This window comes from Andrographis paniculata, unplaced genomic scaffold (genome assembly GCF_009805555.1).
Source record: "Andrographis paniculata isolate CXL003 unplaced genomic scaffold, ASM980555v1 Contig5END, whole genome shotgun sequence".
In the NCBI taxonomy this organism is placed as follows: Eukaryota; Viridiplantae; Streptophyta; class Magnoliopsida; order Lamiales; family Acanthaceae; genus Andrographis; species Andrographis paniculata.
In genome coordinates this window covers 2,840,972-2,861,105 of record NW_026137595.1, presented here as the reverse complement: position 1 = coordinate 2,861,105, position 20,134 = coordinate 2,840,972, and the positions used below count along the sequence as shown (strand labels likewise).

General features: G+C 30.8%; 2 protein-coding genes across 2 annotated transcripts; one reads left to right on the top strand and one right to left on the bottom strand.

Moving 5' to 3' along the window:
• The first annotated feature begins 1,825 nt into the window (after window positions 1-1,825).
• On the top strand, window positions 1,826-11,535 carry LOC127258697 (PH, RCC1 and FYVE domains-containing protein 1-like). The gene is made up of 9 exons (XM_051285641.1): window positions 1,826-2,351; window positions 3,991-4,077; window positions 4,968-5,057; window positions 5,994-6,074; window positions 6,167-6,361; window positions 6,492-8,621; window positions 8,983-9,129; window positions 10,055-10,440; window positions 10,949-11,535. The coding sequence occupies exons 1-9, from the start codon at window positions 2,274-2,276 to the stop codon at window positions 11,079-11,081; spliced, it is 3,327 nt and encodes a 1,108-aa protein (XP_051141598.1). The 5' UTR covers window positions 1,826-2,273; the 3' UTR covers window positions 11,082-11,535.
• Window positions 11,536-15,778: 4,243 nt separating this feature from the next.
• LOC127258693 (uncharacterized) lies at window positions 15,779-17,862 on the bottom strand. The gene is made up of 3 exons (XM_051285637.1): window positions 17,684-17,862; window positions 17,303-17,340; window positions 15,779-16,097 (listed from the first exon to the last, which is right to left on the bottom strand). Exons 1-3 carry the CDS (start codon window positions 17,754-17,756, stop codon window positions 15,984-15,986), a joined length of 225 nt encoding a protein of 74 aa, XP_051141594.1. The 5' UTR covers window positions 17,757-17,862; the 3' UTR covers window positions 15,779-15,983.
• Window positions 17,863-20,134: the final 2,272 nt, after the last annotated feature.

The window sequence follows — 20,134 nt, the reverse complement described above, 5'->3', positions numbered from 1 at the left end:
TATGCACGTAATATTTGTACGATATCTTTCATTTTAAGCAGATTTTTGCATTAATGGTTGATATTTATTGTACAAAAATTAACATATGTGCATAATAAATACCATATATTTATTTTATTGGAGTTTTATTTTCTTACAAAATACATGATATTCAATTTAATTTAGACATATATTTTTAGTGTCTACGGTAATAATTTAAATACAAAAATAACGGCCGTAATACTAAAATTTTTAATATAAACAAAACATCAAAGTTTTCGAATTTGATTGTTGGTAGGGATAGTTCGATATCACATACCAAAATTTATAATGCATATTTTATATATCGTACCAAAATTTTTATTATGCTATTTTATCGTAATGAGATATTGTACCAATAATTTGATATACCGAATTGATAGATGAAAAAATACTGAATTACAGAAATAACACATACCGTACTAAAAAATACCGAAAATGCAAATTTCGGTATACCGAACTTTTTTTGTATGGTATCGATATTTTTTTTAATATACCACAAAATTCGGTGCGGTATACAATATGGTTCGGTATTATCTGAATACAGTTTCGAGTCATTTCTAATCGAATTACATGTATGGTATCAGAATATAATATTTTACGCTAAAATATAAAAATTAAAAATAATTTTATAATTTTAAGAATATATTAGAAAATTAAATATTTTAGTATAATATATTAAATTATTGATATAGACCGATATATCAAATACTAAAATATCAAACTGTATTGATATTTTCGGTAAATATTATACCAACAATGCTAAAAGTATATGTAATTGTCGTATTGAAAATGTTCGGTACGGTATCATACCATATAAAAATTTACGATATACAATAATTTGGACACTTTAGTATTTTTTTCATATGGTACTTGCATTATTTGAGCAAATTGATATTTTTCACTCTTAATAATAGTAGTGATGAATGAATTTTTTTAATGAAATATAAAAATTAAATTCTAAATCAAACCTCATTACTAACTAATTTTCAATCGTAAAATATCAAATCAAATATTTTTTATATTATATTAAAAATTAATTAAAAAGTTTAGACATTACATAAACACTTATTTATATCATATTGAATATTTATTAATTTTTATTATTCAAAATTCTAGCCCTATTTTTAAATTTACAATAAGACAAACAATAAAAGTAAGGGGTATTAGTAATTGAATAAAACATAATTATATTTGTAATTTTAATTAGTATTTACTAATTATTACTATATTTAAAAACTGACTAATTTTGCAGACAGCCAAAAGAAAAAAAATGGACTAATTTTACGGACACCAGACAAAAAGATAGTTTTATTTTCAATTTTTTCTAATATCATTATTTATAATATTATATAAAGTTTAGAAAAAAAAAATATATATTTTTAAAATAAAATTATTTTTACAATATAGAAACAATTTTTAGTTTTTAGTTTAAGCAAGCAAAGTGAAAATTTTATAATTTATAAATTATAAATTTATAATTTATTTACTCTTTTCATATCTCTTCCTCTTGATCGTTTTTCTATGCGTTTGTATTACATAAATTAATTTTTTTATATATTTTAATTATATTTTAAAATTTATAATTTATATTTTTTTATTTTAATTAAATTATTTAATTGTTTTTAATTTTAATTTATAATTATTTATATTATACTTATAATAATTTTTTATAATATATTTTTTAATTATTTAGCTACAACTCTTATTTCAACGCAACAAATTAGCTCGAACATAGGGATAAGATAGAGAGTATATATTCTCAATTTCCATATTTATAATATTTATTACATTCACAGGCACAGCATCATTCATATTTCCAATCTTGTGTCTTTTGTATATAGTAAGTGAAAAGGAAATTGCAAATTGAAATTGAAGTCGAGAAGGAACCAGGCAGGCAGTGCAGCAGTGGCAGTAGTCCACACTTTTCTTCACTGGAGTGGAGAGGGAGCAAGCAGCCACACTGCTTGGTTGGGGCGTTTTCCGCTGCTCGATCAACTACTCATTCTCAGATCAACGACTGCCATTGGCTGATCCTCGCTTCGGTTTCTGCTGATCTCGATACCCTTGCGCTGGTTTCAATCGCCTCTTGAAATTACGCTGCTCTTTTGCTGTTGGTGTAATCGTGGGGAGGTGTGAGGTTGGGGGGTCACGCGGTTTTGCAGGAACTGGAGCCGATTGCAATTGGGAGCGGGGTGGTGGTGTGTGTTGGATGGGGGGTTTGGAGCTAGGGCTTGTTGGGGATTTGTTTTCTGATGTCAGGGAGCGGCGATAGGATGAGCAGCTCCGACGTCGGTAGAGGCGGTGGGACAGTCGAGAGAGACATCGAGCAGGTATGAGTTGCTTTGGATTACATGTGGATTGTGATGGACTTTGGATTGAGTAATTAGTGTTTTTATTGTTTGTTGATTTTGTGCAAATAGTTTTTTTTGGTTCTGTTAGGTTTTTTGCTAACTGTTTGGCGATGAGTTTTTAATGCTGAAGCATTGTTTGCTTTATTGATTTCATTTCAATTTGATTTGATTTGTGAATTGTGACTTGGCGAGTATGCTTAATGCTTTCCTTGTTGAAAAATATTGAGTTTAACTTGTTGGAAAATGCTGATTAGTGTACACATTGTGAATTTGGTGTGCTCAGTGGGGTGGTGGTGGACTGGAGTGGTGTGAATGATAATGTCTGTGGGATCTCTATACGAGAATGTAGATGTAGCTTTCCAAATAAAATTCTAGTTCTGCATTGCTTGAACTTTAGATGCATTGACTTTTCTCTGTCAAAGGCTTTAAAAAATGGAAATTAAGTTGCAAACAACGGCATTAACTACTGAAAAAGGATATCTCTAGCTTCGATCGACAATGTGACTTGTTTCAGAAACTTCCATTTGGATTTATGACTAGATTTATCACCAGGATCTGATATTTAGGATTATATTCTAGAGCGTGGCATTAGCAACGAGAGGATTGAGACACGTGTACAATGTACCTGAGATTGTGTGACCTTTATTTATACTAAGATTCTAGGATCTGCCACCGGGGTTCTTAATTAATTGACCAGTTCTTTAGAATCTCAGAAAAGTTTCCTTAAATACTTTCTGTTTGATTACACAAACTTCTTTTGCTGACGTCTGGTCCATTTAATTTTGTTCTTTTCTGTCAAATGCCTATGCACACGTTTCCATTTATTATTATTTCCATATACTCGCTATTATCAACCTGGTACCATATTTAGGCTTGCTTCCATGTAAATTAGGTCATGTTATCTATTTAATCTGATTAAAAATGAAAAACATTGGCTATTGTCTTCACTGCTAGAATGGAGTTTTGACTATCCAAAACAGGTAAACCAAGATAAAACATGCCAAGAATCTGAAAGAATGTTCACAAATTTCATGCTTGTATTTTTACTGTACTTATACCAATGTGCTCAAGTTAGTGTATCCCTGTCTTGAATTGATCTAAATTTCTGCAGAATTTCATATCCAAGTGTTTGGTCCAAGGTATTACCACATACTACCTTATCATCTCTTTTTCATATTTTCAGTTTCAAGACATGTTAAATATTCATTTTCTTTATTGGCTGCAACAACCTGCTGCATGGCTTCTAACAAAGTCCATGTAGCTTCAGAAGGGATGGCCGAGCTCTTTATTCTTTTTCAAATTTAAGCAAACCAACTTTGGATTTTATTTGTTCTTGATTTTGTTATTAGTCATCATGCCTCTCAAGTTTATCATTTTGTTGTCAATGGTTTAAGCTTTATGAAATTATTGCTATGTATAACTCTGCTGCAGTTAATTGTGAATCCAAATTTAGGACTCTTTCTTGTGCTTGTCTTGCTCTGGGATTTATTTTGATTGATTTAATGTGAAGCCAAGCTTTTTATTTTCTTGTTTGCTGCTTATAGTTCCAGTATGTTGTTGGATTAGACCTGATCTATGGGAACATATATTTTATGACCTTCACTGATCATTACAATAGGCCATCACTGCTCTAAAGAAAGGTGCGTACTTACTGAAGTATGGAAGGCGAGGAAAGCCTAAATTTTGTCCATTCCGTCTGGCCAATGTAAGCCCATAAAAATCTTGGTACATTGTCTTTTTTCGTTTTTTAACTGTCTTTCCAACTTACATGCATAAATAGAGCTTGGAATGCACTCACATGGAATTTATCATTATCACCACAATTGTAAATCATCTTATTACCATATTATTATCCAAGATTGGTCTTGTTATTTATACTGGCATGCTTTACAGCCTGATGATTAATCGATCCTACAGGTATTTAGTAGTAGTGCCTCATGCGCCAGTTATGAAAGCCTCTTTGCAAATTACAATACTGTTCATAGCACAGGAGATTTGGATGGCTTGGTTTTAATTTTGCTTAGTGGGTCAGCATTCTGTTTTGAGCACCATGCACTTAAATTGACTTTCTTCCATTAGTAGTCAGACAGCTTTTCTTACATTTGCTGAACATGTTCAATAACTGTTAAGAATACTTAATATTTATTGACATACATAGCTAATGTCTTAAACTTTTATAGGGGGTATAACTAGACATCTTTTCAAAACGATTCCAAGTAACATATCTTGATATTGGATCTTACCTTTACTCACTCATCAACAGATTATTTTGTGAGTAAAGGTAAGATCCAATATCAAAATCCAAGTAACATAGAATGTATTCTTTATCCAATCAAAGGGGATATATGAGAGCAAACAAATATCAAAATGATGAAACTCGTCAATTCTGAAATTTTAGAGGAGGTGATCATTAAACATTTTTGATGTGATGTATCTGATGCCAGCTTATGAAATGTTGGTTGAATATGTTCTTGTCCTATATTGATTCTGTTATTCTGTGACTCTGCTTTAATGGCAGTGGGCATCAGTCTCTTTGTTATTGTTCTCATGTGAACACTTGAGAAGCAATCTTATAGATATTATTCTTGGTTTCAGGATGAGTCTGTTCTCATATGGTTCTCAGGTAAAGAAGAGAAGCATCTTAAACTTAGTCATGTCTCCAGAATTATATCTGGGCAGAGGACTGTAAGTTTACTACTCCAAAGACCATTTTCCATTTTTATGTTGTTATGAGTTATGTGGATTTTCTGGAAATTCACTGCTTGTGCAGCATATTAAAATTCTGAAAATAGTTATTCTGGTACAGTGTCTGATGTGCATGTGGCTTATATATCTGCATTTGAATATAGCTCTGCATTTTTTTTGTTTGTGACTTCATTAACTACTGCAGGCTAGTTAATTTCCATTGTTCTACCTTTTATGCTGATAGTGCACCAACAATTTTCTGTTAATGATCTTTAGATTCTATAATTGTCTTATATCTTCGTTTGTGGCGCGTATGGCTCTAGTATGAAATTCTTGCAATTAACCTTCCACATCACCCCCACCACCCCTACAACAAAAGTCAATAATGCCTCTTGTGATTATATTGCAAAGATTGGTCAATCTTTTCAAACTAAATGAACGGTTTATTTAATTTCGGAATTCTAAATCTGTAATCAACTTCCAAAATTGATCAAATATTATTACCAAATATCTCTGCCATTACTGTCTCCTGGTTGTGAGCGAAAGAATTTTCTGATGGATTATGCAAATCTGGTTAATCATGGGATAGCTTATAGATGGTATTGCACGAATATCTATTTCCATTTAAAGTTTGACTTTTTCAATTATTAAAGCTATTTTCCTCTCTCTACTGACTTCTACTTGAGATACCTGTTTGACTAGTCTTACAGTTGATTGGATCTATTTTAAAATCAATCTGTGAAAACCATGGGTTTCTGCTGTATGGGAACTTTTTATCTTGTTTTTCTGAAAATAATAATAATAACAATATTAATAATAATCAGGAAATTTAGTAAGCCTGAGCATAAATTTCTTGTTCAGTGTTGGCTCACATTTTTCCTTGCTTCTTAATATACGGTTCAGAATATGTTTGATCTGTTTTGTTTCCTGGTCTAGCCAATTTTTCAAAGGTATCCGCGACCAGAGAAGGAATATCAATCATTTTCTCTTATATACAATGACAGGTCACTTGATTTGGTAAGGGTTCTTTATCATCTTAAAGTTATTTGTATTCGTCAGCTCCATATTTTATTTTTGACTTACTGGAACTTGATCTCTTCTTTTGGTAGATATGCAAGGATAAAGAAGAAGCAGAAGTGTGGTTTAGCGGCCTTAAGGCATTGATTTCGCGAAGTCATCAGCGCAAGTGGAGAGCAGATACAAAGAGTGATGGAATATCATCGGGAGCCACTAGTCCCAGAACATACACAAGAAGGAGTTCACCATTGCACTCCCCATTTGGTGTTGGCGATGGCACAATGAAGGTTTAGTACTTTGATATTTCTCCACTCACCTGTATTCATATGCTTCCTCTTACCAGAAATGAACCTTTCATAGGCTTTTAAATTTTGCAATAATTGTAACTTGGACTATTATCTTTCATAACTCAATCAGGATGGCGCCGATCAACTTCGCCTCCGCAGCCCTTATGGAAGTCCTCCTAAGAATGGCATGGAAAAGGCATTCTCAGATGTGATATTGTATGCTGTGCCTCCAAAAAGTTTCTTCCCCTCAGATTCAACTAGTGCTTCTGTCCTTTCTGTGTCGTCTGGCGGTTCTGATGGCTTCCATGGTCACATGAAAGGGACGGGAGTTGATGCTTTCCGAGTAAGCCTTTCTAGTGCTGTAAGCTCATCAAGTCAAGGATCTGGTCATGACGATGGTGATGCTCTTGGAGATGTTTTCATCTGGGGAGAAGGCTTCGGTGATGGTGTTATGGGTGGTGGACCACACAGAAATGGAAGTAGTTTTGGTGTCAAAATGGATGCCTTGCTACCCAAGGCCCTAGAATCTGCAGTTGTATTGGATGTTCAGAACATAGCATGTGGTGGACGACATGCTGCTCTTGTGACCAAGCAAGGAGAAATATTTTCTTGGGGTGAGGAATCAGGAGGGCGGCTTGGTCATGGTGTTGATGCTGATGTCATGCAACCAAAGCTGATCGATGCACTCAGCAATACCAACATTGAGCTTGTTGCATGTGGTGAATATCATTCCTGTGCTGTCACCCTCTCTGGTGATCTCTACACATGGGGTGATGGTCATTTCGGCATTCTTGGGCATGGTAATGAAGTGAGTCATTGGGTGCCAAAAAGAGTGAATGGGCCACTCGAGGGGATACATGTTTCTTCGATTGCCTGTGGACCTTGGCATACAGCTGTTGTGACCTCTGCTGGGCAGCTGTTTACTTTTGGTGATGGAACTTTTGGGGTTCTTGGTCATGGAGATAGGCGAAGCATTTTAAAGCCGAAAGAAGTGGAATCCCTGAAGGGTCTCCGCACTGTACGAGCTTCCTGTGGTGCTTGGCATACTGCTGCAATTGTCGAAGTTATGGTTGGAAACTCAAGTGCCAGTAACCTTTCTTCAGGTAAACTTTTTACATGGGGAGATGGTGACAAAGGTCGCCTTGGGCATGGTGATAAGGAATCAAAACTTGTTCCAACCTGTGTTGCTGCTCTTGTAGAACCAAGTTTTTGCCAAGTTGCTTGTGGACACAGCCTCACAGTGGCTCTTACAACCTCTGGACATGTATACACCATGGGAAGTCCAGTTTACGGGCAGCTAGGAACGCCTCAAACTGATGGGAAGCTTCCATCTCGCGTTGAGGGAAAACTTGGGAAGAATTTTGTGGAAGAGATAGCTTGCGGTGCCTATCATGTGGCTGTCTTGACTTCCCGAACTGAAGTGTATACATGGGGGAAGGGGGCAAATGGTAGATTAGGGCATGGGGATACAGATGACAGAAATTTTCCAACTTTAGTTGAAGCTCTTAAAGACAAGCAAGTAAAGAGTATTGCTTGCGGTACCAATTTCACTGCAGCTATCTGTCTGCATAAGTGGGTATCAGGTGTTGATCAGTCCATGTGTTCTGGCTGCCGTCTACCCTTTAACTTCAAAAGGAAACGTCACAACTGTTACAATTGTGGCCTTGTTTTTTGTCATTCTTGTACCAGTAAGAAGTCTTTGAGGGCTTCCATGGCACCGAATCCCAATAAATCATACCGGGTTTGTGATAACTGTTTCAATAAATTGAAAAAAGCTATGGAGACTGATTCATCATCTCATTCATCTGTGAGTAGAAGAGGAGGTGTTAATCGAGGGATGAATGACATCATGGACAAGGATGAGAAGTTGGATACAAGATCTCATCAAAATCTAGTTAGATTCCCTTCAATGGAATCCTATAAACAAGGGGAGAATCGCACCAAGAAGAACAAAAAACTGGAACTTAACAGCAGCCGTGTATCTCCAATCCCCAATGGAAACTCTCAGTGGGGGGCCCTTAATATCTCGAAGTCTTTAAATCCTGTATTTGGATCATCTAAAAAATTCTTCTCTGCTTCAGTTCCTGGATCAAGAATTGTTTCTCGAGCAACATCTCCAGTATCCAGACGAGCTAGTCCTCCACGATCAACTACACCAACTCCCACCTTGGGAGGACTTACATCACCTAAGATTCTTCTGGATGATGTGAAGATGGCTCATGATACTCTGAGTCAAGAGGTTGTTAGATTAAGAGCACAGGTAGGATATTCTACCGGAGTTTTTATATCTGTTCCTGCCCTGCTATCTTTTTATTTTTACTCTTTTTACACCATATTTTATCTTGCAGAGAGTTTAATATATATGATTCACAATTACCTTGAGTGCCCTTTAATGCAAACTTCAGTCTCACGCTTGAGCTGTCAGAGCCATAATGATTGATGGAGAAGTCCAATCACATATATTTCAAAAAAGAAGTTTTGTTTCCTCTGCCATTGTAGGAGGCATGCGTGTGGACTTTGGAATATGTTTTTGGTTTAGTTGTACCGGAACCTGATCCCGTGTTTTCTCTATGCCTTTGAGTTGGTTATATGCAAACTTGATCACCCGTTCTTTTATATAGGTGGAAAATCTTACTAGCAAAGGTCGACTTCAGGAAGCAGAACTAGAAAGAACAACTAAGCAGCTGAAGGAGGCAATAGCGATTGCTGGGGAGGAGACAGCGAAATGCAAAGCTGCAAAGGAAGTCATTAAATCGCTGACTGCACAAGTAAGCAAAATCCCTATGCACACCCTGTTGTCTTTAACAACATGTGGAATCAATTATGTAATCCAGTGCGCAATACAGCTATATAACTTTTACGATTGTTTTAGCTTTATCTAGGACAATAGGGCAAGTAGATCCTAAATTATAATTTGAAGATGATTTGAAAGCTTAATGGATAAACTTGGGGTTCAAATCTGATCATCTTGAAGAGAAATATTAACCAACATATTCTGTTATTAAGCATACCACTCGCTATGTAACAACATAAAATCAAGTTCATTACAGATTGTCTTCAGTAATCATATTATTGAGAGTTTCAGATTGGATCTTCTGTTTTGAATGTTGATTTTCTTTACTCATTTTGTATGTATGCTCGATTAAATCTCATAATTCTTGATGGTTATGTTTTATTGCTTTAGGTGGGAGATTCATTATGCTCTTCTATCGTTATGCTTTGGCCTTTATATTCTTACTACCACTGATTATTTGTCAACATTTTTTAATAGCCAACATGAAACATCTTCGATATTGCTCTGTAAATTTTCCTTCTGTTTTTCCATATTCACTAGTATATACATATATATTGTTGAATCAAATCAAGAAGAGGGTAACCGCTTAAAGTTAAAGGCATTTGCAATCTAATTATAATAAAAGCTAATAGAATACGCGTGCCAGTTGCCATCCCATTTAGTCTGCCCCTGAATACTTGGCTATATAGCATTTCTGGCTCTGCGTTGTATTTCCCAGCTTCCAATGACAAGGTGGGAAGTGTAACATGGTATCAGATACTAATTGGAGTCAATGCTCGTGTAGTTTATTTAGTTTGATAGTCTCATGTGACACTGAAATCTGTGCACTCCAATGGGTTTGTATGATGCTATCTAACCATATGGTACTCCTTTTTGGGATGTCATATTTTGTGCTGTAGCTGAAGGAAATGGCTGAAAGGCTTCCTGTGGGTTCTTCTAGAAGCACCAAATCTCCTCCGTTCACATCACTTGGTCCACCTTCAATAACCAATGATGTTACCAATACTTCGATCGATCAAATGAATGGTCAAGTAAATGGCCAAGAACTGGAATCAAATGAGGCAAATAACCTGTTGCTTTCTAATGGGTCCAGCACTGCAAGCAATCGCAGTTTGGGTAGCAGCAGGCAAGGCTATGCAGAAACACCAATGAGAAATGGAAATAGAGCAAGAGAAACGGAACCTCGTAACGAAAATGAATGGGTTGAGCAAGATGAGCCAGGTGTTTATATTACTTTGACCTCCTTACCTGGAGGGCTGAAAGATTTGAAGAGAGTGCGCTTCAGGTATGTTGTTTTGAAATTCAGCATTCGCTACTATTTTTTTTGCGGCATCTTGGCTACATTCTTTATACATTCCGAGATATTTGGATATAATCGTGTAGCCATTATATAAGAGCAACATACAATCTAGAGCATCGGGTGTGATCTAGATTTACAAATATTTTAACAATTCAGCACGTGTCTATAGTTTCCAGATCCACATTTCAATGTCACAATCATCTTTGAAAATATCAAATTTGCACAGATCTGATTTCAATTCCTTTTTTCGTATCTAATCAATGCATTGTAGCTTCATAAGTCAAGGCATTATATGCACTGTCCTTATATACAGGGTTTTTACGCACGTCTTTATTAAGTATGCCTAAATCTGTATAGAAATATTTGGAGTATACGTCTAGAGGTTTCATTTTTTACCAAACATGTATATACATTGGACCACATCATTCTCTTATCTTCATCACAATTAATCCTATTATTCCAAATGAGCCATGTTTGATATTGTTGATTGCAGCCGTAAGCGATTCAGCGAGAGGCAAGCAGAGCAATGGTGGGCAGAGAACCGAGCAAGAGTGTATGAACAGTACAATGTTCGGATGGTTGACAGGTCCAGTGTCGGGACAGCCAGCGAGGACTTGGCACATTGACAGCAGCTGATCATATTTCATGTATATGAGTTTTTCTCCTTCCGGTTCGTCAAATGGTATTTGACTAAGCAGGTTGGTAGCCGGTGTGGGACAATGGTTGCCGAGATCTAGTAGAGAGGATTCTCTAAACCTCCAGATTATTTTTTTTCTATCTTCCGGGCTTTCTAGCCGACTAGCAGTCCTACATCTCTTGCTATGCTTTGTTATTGATTGTTGCACCGATCGCTCGGAGTTTGAGGGTAAGAAATGTAAATTCTTCCTTCCTGGCTCTAGTTTTTTAGGCAAGAAAAATGCATATTCAGATTTGTACTAAATAGCATATTGAGACTTTTGATTTGTGGGATTTGTGGTTTAATGTTAGTTTTGAATAGATGAATGTGATGTGATATTAGTTGAGATTTGGTTTGTGTAAATGAAGGATGGATGTGAATTGTGATTATATCATACTCATGCATTTCCGAGTGTTGAAGTAACAGACACTTATAGAGCAAATGTTTGGTCTGTTTGTTTTGCTGTTGGAGTCTAGGCGGCGGGTGTGTTTTAGTTTTGGATTTTGATTTTGATTTTGAATATTAAAATTTTGAATTGAAATAGTTGTTTGATGTGAAATAAATATGATATTTTGAATGTAAAATTAGATTTCAGTGTAATAAAATAAATAAAAATTAGGTGTTTTGATTTAATATTTTTGGAGGAAAAAAAAGTTTGAATAGTAAAATCAGGTGTAAAACCTGACAAGTAAACGTTTGTTTTTTGTAGAATTTATATATATATATATATATGTTAAATAGAATTTATTTGCAATATCATTTTATCCTCCCATACGAAGAGTAATGTTTGTTTTTTTAGGTAAATTTTTTAATATTATTATATTGGGTTGTAATAAAAACGACGAAAATATCTTTATTGGGTATTGTTAGGTTTACTAAATTAGGAAATGGTATATTTATTTTGAGACGGGAAAATGGAGGACGGAGGAAGTATTTTTTTTAATCTCCTCCACTTTATATATATAATTTTTTTTATAATCTTCTATAAATTAAGTAATAGTAATAGTGTATAAATAGATATGAAGCCAGTTACTAAACGGTATAAATACAAATAATATATGTTATGTTAAATAATTTTTTTATATTAACATCATAATAAATTAGAGCCGTCAAAATGGATTGAACCTGTCGGTTGGCCCGTCCCGCCGCACTTTTTAGGAGGATTGGGTTGTGATTTTGTAAGCCCGTTAAAATGCGGGCCTAAATAGGCCAATCCATGTGGGTTGTCGGTTGAGAGTGGGACACGTTAGCCCGCGGTGAAGTAAAAATAATAATTAGTATTGACCTGTATCAACTAAATATCTTTTTAAGTATTTTTTACTGTCATATTAAAAAAATTTAATAAAAGTAATCAAATATTAATATCAGAATATATTTTAATTTTATTTAAATTCCAAATATACCATTATAAATACAATTAATTTATAAATAACCGTACAAAGAGAAAAAAATATCAAAATCATCATGTACATTTTATTTAATAAATAATATATTATTCTTTTTAATCTAAGATATATTCTTAGTTAAGACAATAAAATTAGCTTAAATAAATTAATCAATATTGTCTACACGTTGCTTTTGTTTTCTAACTTTGTCACTTTTATTTATTTCGATTTTTCAACAAATTCGCCTTCCATTTTATTATTTTATAATATTTTTTTATTTTAAAATCTACAGTTTCATAAAATTAATTATGATTTATTTGTAAAATATTTCTTATTATTAATTTTTTTAAACACACTAACTAATACTATTTAGAATTGAAATTTTTTTATTTATTTTAAAATATTTATTATTTAGATTTTACAATAAAATTATTTTTAACTATTTTTAAATATTAATTACGAAATTATTTATAATATTATTTTTTAAAAAAAAAACCCGTTTGCTAGTCCGCTTAGCTCGCCACCCGCCGGTGGATTGGATTGAGTTGATGAAATTTTGATCCGCCCCGTCGCGGGTTGGCCCGCAAACAACCCGTCTATTTGCGGGTTATGGTGAATTGTGGGCCAATCCGCCCCATTAACCCGTTTTGACAGCTCTAATACAAATATACTTAAAAGTATTTTAATTTATAGTTGCTATTCTTCTAGTATATTTTCGATAAATTTTCAACTAATTCTAATAACTTACCAACTAAGTTCATAAGGCAAGTTATGCTAGCAACAAACATCCTCAGTTCTATGCATATTTGTTTTATTTGTGTGTACATACGTACATATATTTGTTTTCTCAAAAATTAATAAGTCAATATAAAATAATTAATTTTTATATTATTGATATATCAGCTCAATGTTGTTTTTTATAAATTAATAAAATATATATTATAATAATGTATATATATTGTTTTCTTAAAATACTTTTTTTGGTTTTTTAACAAAATATTTATTTATTTTTTACATTATTGTATTTAACTTTAAAAATATTTTTATATATGTATAATATTTCATATGTAAAACTAAAAGAGGTATTAGTCCATTTGTTTTTTGCATTTGTATCATAATATAACAGTAATAGAAATAATATTTTAGTTAAGGATAAGGATAGTAATATTTATGAGAAATTATTTGACAAAAAATTAAGAGAACCAACCAAACTATCTTCCTCAGCCTTGTTTAATTTAGTGAGCTGACTTTATAGATTGTCCAACCTATAAATTTTTTAATAGCAAATTTCCTACCAATATTATAATATATATATACACACACACACACACACACACGATAATACAATATATTCCCTCCCTCCAAGCTAAAAGTATACCTTTATTTTTGGTGCGGAGATTAAAGAATAATAATATTTTAATTATAGTGTGTAGGTAAAAGTAGTAAAATGACATTTTTGTCTTATTTTTTTTGATATAAAAGTAATGATGTGATGTAAAGTAGGGGTATTTGTGGAAAAAATGGGGTATTTAATGAAATGGTTACTTTGTAATTAGACGTCCCAAAATAGAAATATGTATACTTTCTAGCTGGACGGAGGGAGTATAATATATTTACAAAAAATTAATACTTCAATATAAATTATTATCTTTTATATTACCAATATAATTTTTCATATTTAACATAAAAAATACACTTAAAAAAAAAAAAAAAAAAAAAAACAAAATGAACTCACTCTATATACATATAACATATGTAAATAGCTAGTTGGATATAATATTTTGTACTACAATATTTTGTAAAAAGAATATTTCAATATAAGAAAATTTTGAATATAAAGTACTCACTTTGTCCGACTCTAAGGGTCCATTTAAGTACTTTAACATTAAAAATATCTTTATATTTGTATAATTTTTTGCACAAATATCAATTATAAGACACTAATAAAAATATGTCTTTTTCCGTTAATTTGTACTTCATTTTTATATGATAATTAATATTTAAAGATCAATTAGACCCTTAGAGCCGGACGGAGATAGTATAATTTTAATTATGATAAAATTATAAATAAATGTAAAATTGAAAGCATAATCTAGGTGTCTTTTTTCAGGGGTTTGGATTTTGAATTAGAATTTAAATAGTAAAAATTTTGAATTCAAATAGTCGTGTCATAATGTCATATAATAGGTGTTAATATAATATTTTAAATATAACATTGATTTTTAATATAATTAAAAAATAAAAAATTAGATGTTTAATTTGTTGTTTTTTAAAAAAAAAAATTAATGAATAATATAATTTGAAAAAATCCCCCAAACAAACACACCATTGTAAGTACAAGATTTTATTTTATTTTATTGCTATAAATGAATGTATATTTTGTGTGAGCAAACATAGAAAAATATGCATAAATTTTGTGGGCTGAAAATATATTTATATGGTATGTATATATAAATCATGGTAGCAGAAAAAAGTGAAAATAATAATAATGGTAAATCTAAAAGTAAATTAAACCCTATGATTGTTTTCTTTTGTGAATTTAAACACAGCCTTTTACTATTTAAATTCTTCTTTCCTAAAAAAAATATCAAATCAAAAAATTTCATTTTTTTTTATATTATATTACAAATTTATTTTACATTCAAATTCGATATCTATTTATAACACATCAAACAACTATTCAAATTCAACTTTTTACTATTCATAAACCCAAAATCCAAAACTCAAAACCCACGAATGAGCATACCCATATTTTTTAATAACAATTAAACCCTATATTTGAAAGATAATATTCTTGACTAAAAATGGGAAATAATAATAATAATAATAATAAGCCATAGAAAGCGCTAGAACTATATGTCAACGAAGGTTACAACACAATTTTACTTTTTTTGGTTTTGAAACAAACTAGTAATTTAAAATATATCTTTCCAATATATCTCTAATTAATATATATAGACGCATTATAAAATCAAGATTATATTGGATGCAAATCCAAATTCCACCTCGAATATAACTTCACTAGTACCAAGCTTTTTGGAAAAGTCCAGAAACAAATTCATACCGATTCGGAAGAGACAATATCATTCTTAGTGTCGAGGTGGCCAAATCCTAAGATAAATAATTTCGTTTTTAGTCAAAAGGGGCAACAATATGCACGCATAACTAATAGCTCTCATTGAAATTGACATCCAAATCTAAAAATATAGCATTGCAATCTTCAAATTTCTATGAACATAAAGTGTTTTGAATCAGAAGGAAATGTCATCTTAAGCATATTATTTCAGCACGACCTCAAAACAAACCACGGTGCATTCTTAGTTATGTAAAAGCAAAACACGAACCTCAGCAGAAATGGCCAACCAAATTAATGAGCAGCATCTACACAAATAAATATAATTCGATTCCGAAACTTCTCAAAATGACTAAAAGTTTGCTTAAACTTGACCTGAATGTAGTAAATGAACCTAATATGATTTGCCGCAATGAATCAAGCTTCCAGCTCCAAGAAAAAGTCCGAAAACAGCGGCACTTCCCAGTGTTGTTTGTCCAATGTATCGTACTTTTAGAAGCCCGGGAACCTGCAATTTGAGAAGGAAATTTTTTACCAGATAGTTCAATCATAGCAGTTTCACGTCTATGTTGTTATTCAGCAGACGATGATCACTGAGCCCAACTAGAATTGGGCAATGTAAGGATCTGGTTACATAGAAAAGAAATAGAAGTGCACAAAATACAATTAAGGTTCTTTATAACAGTTTTTTCTTATAACAAGTGTAATTGCAGGTAAATTTTCTCAGATTTAATAAACTGTAGATTATAGCCCAAAAAAGGAATTAGGGTGAATCAGTATTTACTTCGAAGCGTGTAAAATCAAGAAAATTTAAAAGGCCTCAGAAGCAGCACACCTAGCATACAAATATACTGCTTGTGTTTAATTATTTTTTCACAATTTTTTGATTTTCATTTTAATGTTTTGAGGTGAAATGAGTGTTAGATGTGATATTTTTTTAAGGAAACTGAAAATTTGAATAGTAAATATAATGAAAAAAACAAACAAACAAACAATCCCAAGAGTATTGGCAATCGAATGGAAAGTATCCATACCATCAATTATACTGAAATATGCATCGAGCTATCTAGCGTTAGATTACATGCTCCTCACTTGTTATTATTATTTATTTATTATTTTTAAATCTGTTTGAGAGCATTTCTGATGCGCGGTACATTCTCTATACATGTATCACAAAATCAACTAGACCCCCGACCCCAAGTCATACAATCTAAATAAAAGCTATTCTCAACAGCCAAGATTGTGAAATTTCATGCATATATTGCAATATGCAGGCAGGGTAATATTTTCATTTGCGAATGAAGTTTTGCAGAATATTACTAGTTTCCATGCAAGTTTCTGACCGCTATATTTATAAATTTGACAAAAATTAGTGTAACTTAAATACTTATGATTGCTAAATTTATAATGGGAAAGTTTATCAAATTCCCATCAACCACAAAGTAACTAAGATCCAGCCACGATTCATGCTTGAAGTCACAGGCACGGAAAAAGGGTATATTGGTATTAACAAGGGTGAGGGATTCTCATTGCCCTCTCTCAACATGCAGGAAACATCTTTAAGTGGAGTAGATTGAGAATTCGATGAAATTGGTTAGATTTACTTTAAATGGATCAAACAACATATTGTATTATCTTCACTCATGCAACCCATCAAACTAAATGCTGGCCAAAGGCTAAGAATCAAAGCTCATAAACAGGTGAAAACTTTACCTTGTATCTTATAGCCTCATAGGTTCCATAAACAGCACCTGCACATGACACCACAGCGAACACAGTTCAAAGAACATCATCCAATATAAAAGAAGGCAATTCTTTTAAAAATAAATAAATAAAAAATTTCTAATCCAAACAAACAACCGGTAATCATATCAGAGTCCTTAAAATCATGCTCAAGGACTCGTGAACAGGCGACAAATCGTTATCCCTTCCAACAAGATATTTGATATTGCTATCACTTTTTTGCACTCAAAGGCCAATATCACCATGATTTTGTGTTCAGATATAAGAAGGAGCAATTATCACTTGGAAACACAGGAAAAAATCGGTAAAAGTTTTGTCTCTAGGGTTTAAGAAAATTTGGAACATTGTTACCTACAGCGCCTCCGACGGCACCACCAACAGCGAATCCAGCCGTGACCCGCGCTAAACAGCTGTCTCTCGGCATCTCAAATCCTCTTATCTTCTCTCCCAATCTAGGGTCTACCGATCAGTATCAGACTGCTCTCTGCAACCCTCCCCTCCCCTGCAAGGAAAATTTTACACTGGCTCTGTTTACCTCAAAAATATATCTCATATTTATATTTATGCATATAGCTAACAAATTATAGGTTAATTAAGCATTTAAATATATATTAATTAATTTATTAAAATTCACAATTTTTATAAAATTATATTAATTATAAATAAATTTATTTGTACTATATAAAATTTTATTCTTTACATAGTAATATTAATATTGTATATATAGTTTATTAAAATATATTATTTAAAAAATTTAAATATATATTATAAATTTATATTAATTATATATATTAATTTTTATTTTAAAATTAAAAAAAATTGTAGTAATAAACTAATAGTATTATAATTTACTATCATTTCGTTTATTAAAAATCATTTATTATAATGTAATTGATCAGACGTATCTACTATAACAAAAAAATATTATTTAAATAAATTAAGTAGGAATTTTTAAGAGTGCATTTTCTAAAAAAAACAATAATACATATTTTTTGAAAAAAATTAATATATTATATATATTTATTATTTCTATATTATCTATAAAAAAATTTTATTTTATATAAAAAAATATTTTTTCAAACTATTTCACCAAACAACTGCACGATAGAAAATGAATATAATGAATTTTAGATTTGGTATATGTCACAAAACAACTACATCCTAAACTATTACTCAAAACTAACTACAAAGGTAATAAATTTATGATTGGATAAAATTATTTTTAAAATAATTGTTCATAAATTTAATTAAAGAAAAAAAAAAACATGATTCTAGCTGAAATAAGAGGGTGTTTGATAAACAATTTTTTCAAAAGCAATAAATCAGGTAATTTTAGTGTTCGATAAATTAGCGTTTTCAATTAGTTTGAGTCTAAAAAACTAATTTTGAAAAAATTATATATAAAATTAATTAATTCTTTTACATATATTCATATATTTTTTTATTACACTATTTATTAATTATTTAGATATATTTTTTTCTAATATTTTATAATTTCATATTTATAAATTTAAAATAATTATTTTTTTATAGGTCAATTATCTTATTTATAATTTTTTAAAATTTTTTAGAATAAAAATAATATAAAAATATTAATATTATTGAATCAATTATATAGCATTTTTTATCACATAATATTTTTAACAAAAATAAATATATTTATTTAAAATTATAAATTTAATGTAAATATATATTAATTTAAAATTAATATAATAAAAATACATATGTCAATAATTTTTGCTCTTTTATATTTATACTATTTGTAATAAAAAAAATATATATATTTTTCAATAAACTTGCATTGATTCTTTACAAAATATTTTTAAAATAATAAAAATAAATATCTTACTAAAATTTTTCTAATTTTTAAAATTAATAATAAAATTTAAAAAAATCTACCACAGAAAAAAAATACTCAACTAAATATTTTGAAAATAAAATATAAAATATCTCCAATTGTTATTTTACGTATAAACAACTAATATCAAACCGTTATTTTACCAAACACTTAAATACAAACAGATAATCGAATCAGCTAGTCAAACCAACTAATTGAATCAGCTAACAGCTACTCAAATCAGCCAACAGCTGACAGTTAGTTATCAGCTAATCCCGTAATCACAATTTTTTGGAATTTTTTTATTAAAAAAAAGTTATAGTATTATTTTTTGAATAATTAAAATTTGTTAAAAAAATAAATTATCACAATTGATGACTTCAAATTAAACCCATCATTAATTTGAGCCCAAAATAATGATGGGTTTATTTATTTATTTAATTATAATAGTTGTATATTATCTTTATTATATATCATTCGTTTAAAATAATTATTTTATTTTATTATTTTTGTCCGTATTAAAATAATAGTTATATATATTATATTCTTTTTTTTCGTCCCATTTAATTTGTTCGCTATTAATATTTATGTCCGTTGTAATTTGTCATTTTTTCAAATATAATTAGATACTTTAATCACATTTTAAATATCACACTACATTATTAGCCATGTATAGCACATGTTATATGCTTAGTATAAATATAATTTATATAAAATAAAATTTGACATAATATAAATAAATAAATAAAATGATTAATATTGTTGAAATATTTGAGTTAATTGAATTTTATATTAAATTTAGTTGTTTTAAAATTTGATTTTATCATGTTGTTATAATTTGAGTCTATGATGCCTATATATAAAATATTATGAAAAATAATCCAATTTTTCAAATTTCATAAAATAATATTACAAATATAGATTAATTTTATTAAAAAAATATAAAATTTTAAATATAAATAAAA

Excerpts from the sequence above, each read along its gene's own strand:
- LOC127258697 (XM_051285641.1), top strand. The coding sequence starts at position 2,274 with ATGTCAGGGAGCGGCGATAGGATGAGCAGCTCCGACGTCGGTAGAGGC. Across the intron at positions 6,075-6,166 it reads ATGACAGGTCACTTGATTTG|ATATGCAAGGATAAAGAAGA; the intron begins GTAAGGGTTCTT and ends TTCTTTTGGTAG. Across the intron at positions 9,130-10,054 it reads TTAAATCGCTGACTGCACAA|CTGAAGGAAATGGCTGAAAG; the intron begins GTAAGCAAAATC and ends TTTGTGCTGTAG.
- LOC127258693 (XM_051285637.1), bottom strand. The coding sequence starts at position 17,756 with ATGCCGAGAGACAGCTGTTTAGCGCGGGTCACGGCTGGATTCGCTGTT. Across the intron at positions 17,341-17,683 it reads TGCCGTCGGAGGCGCTGTAG|GTGCTGTTTATGGAACCTAT; the intron begins GTAACAATGTTC and ends TGTCATGTGCAG. Across the intron at positions 16,098-17,302 it reads ATGAGGCTATAAGATACAAG|GTTCCCGGGCTTCTAAAAGT; the intron begins GTAAAGTTTTCA and ends CTCAAATTGCAG.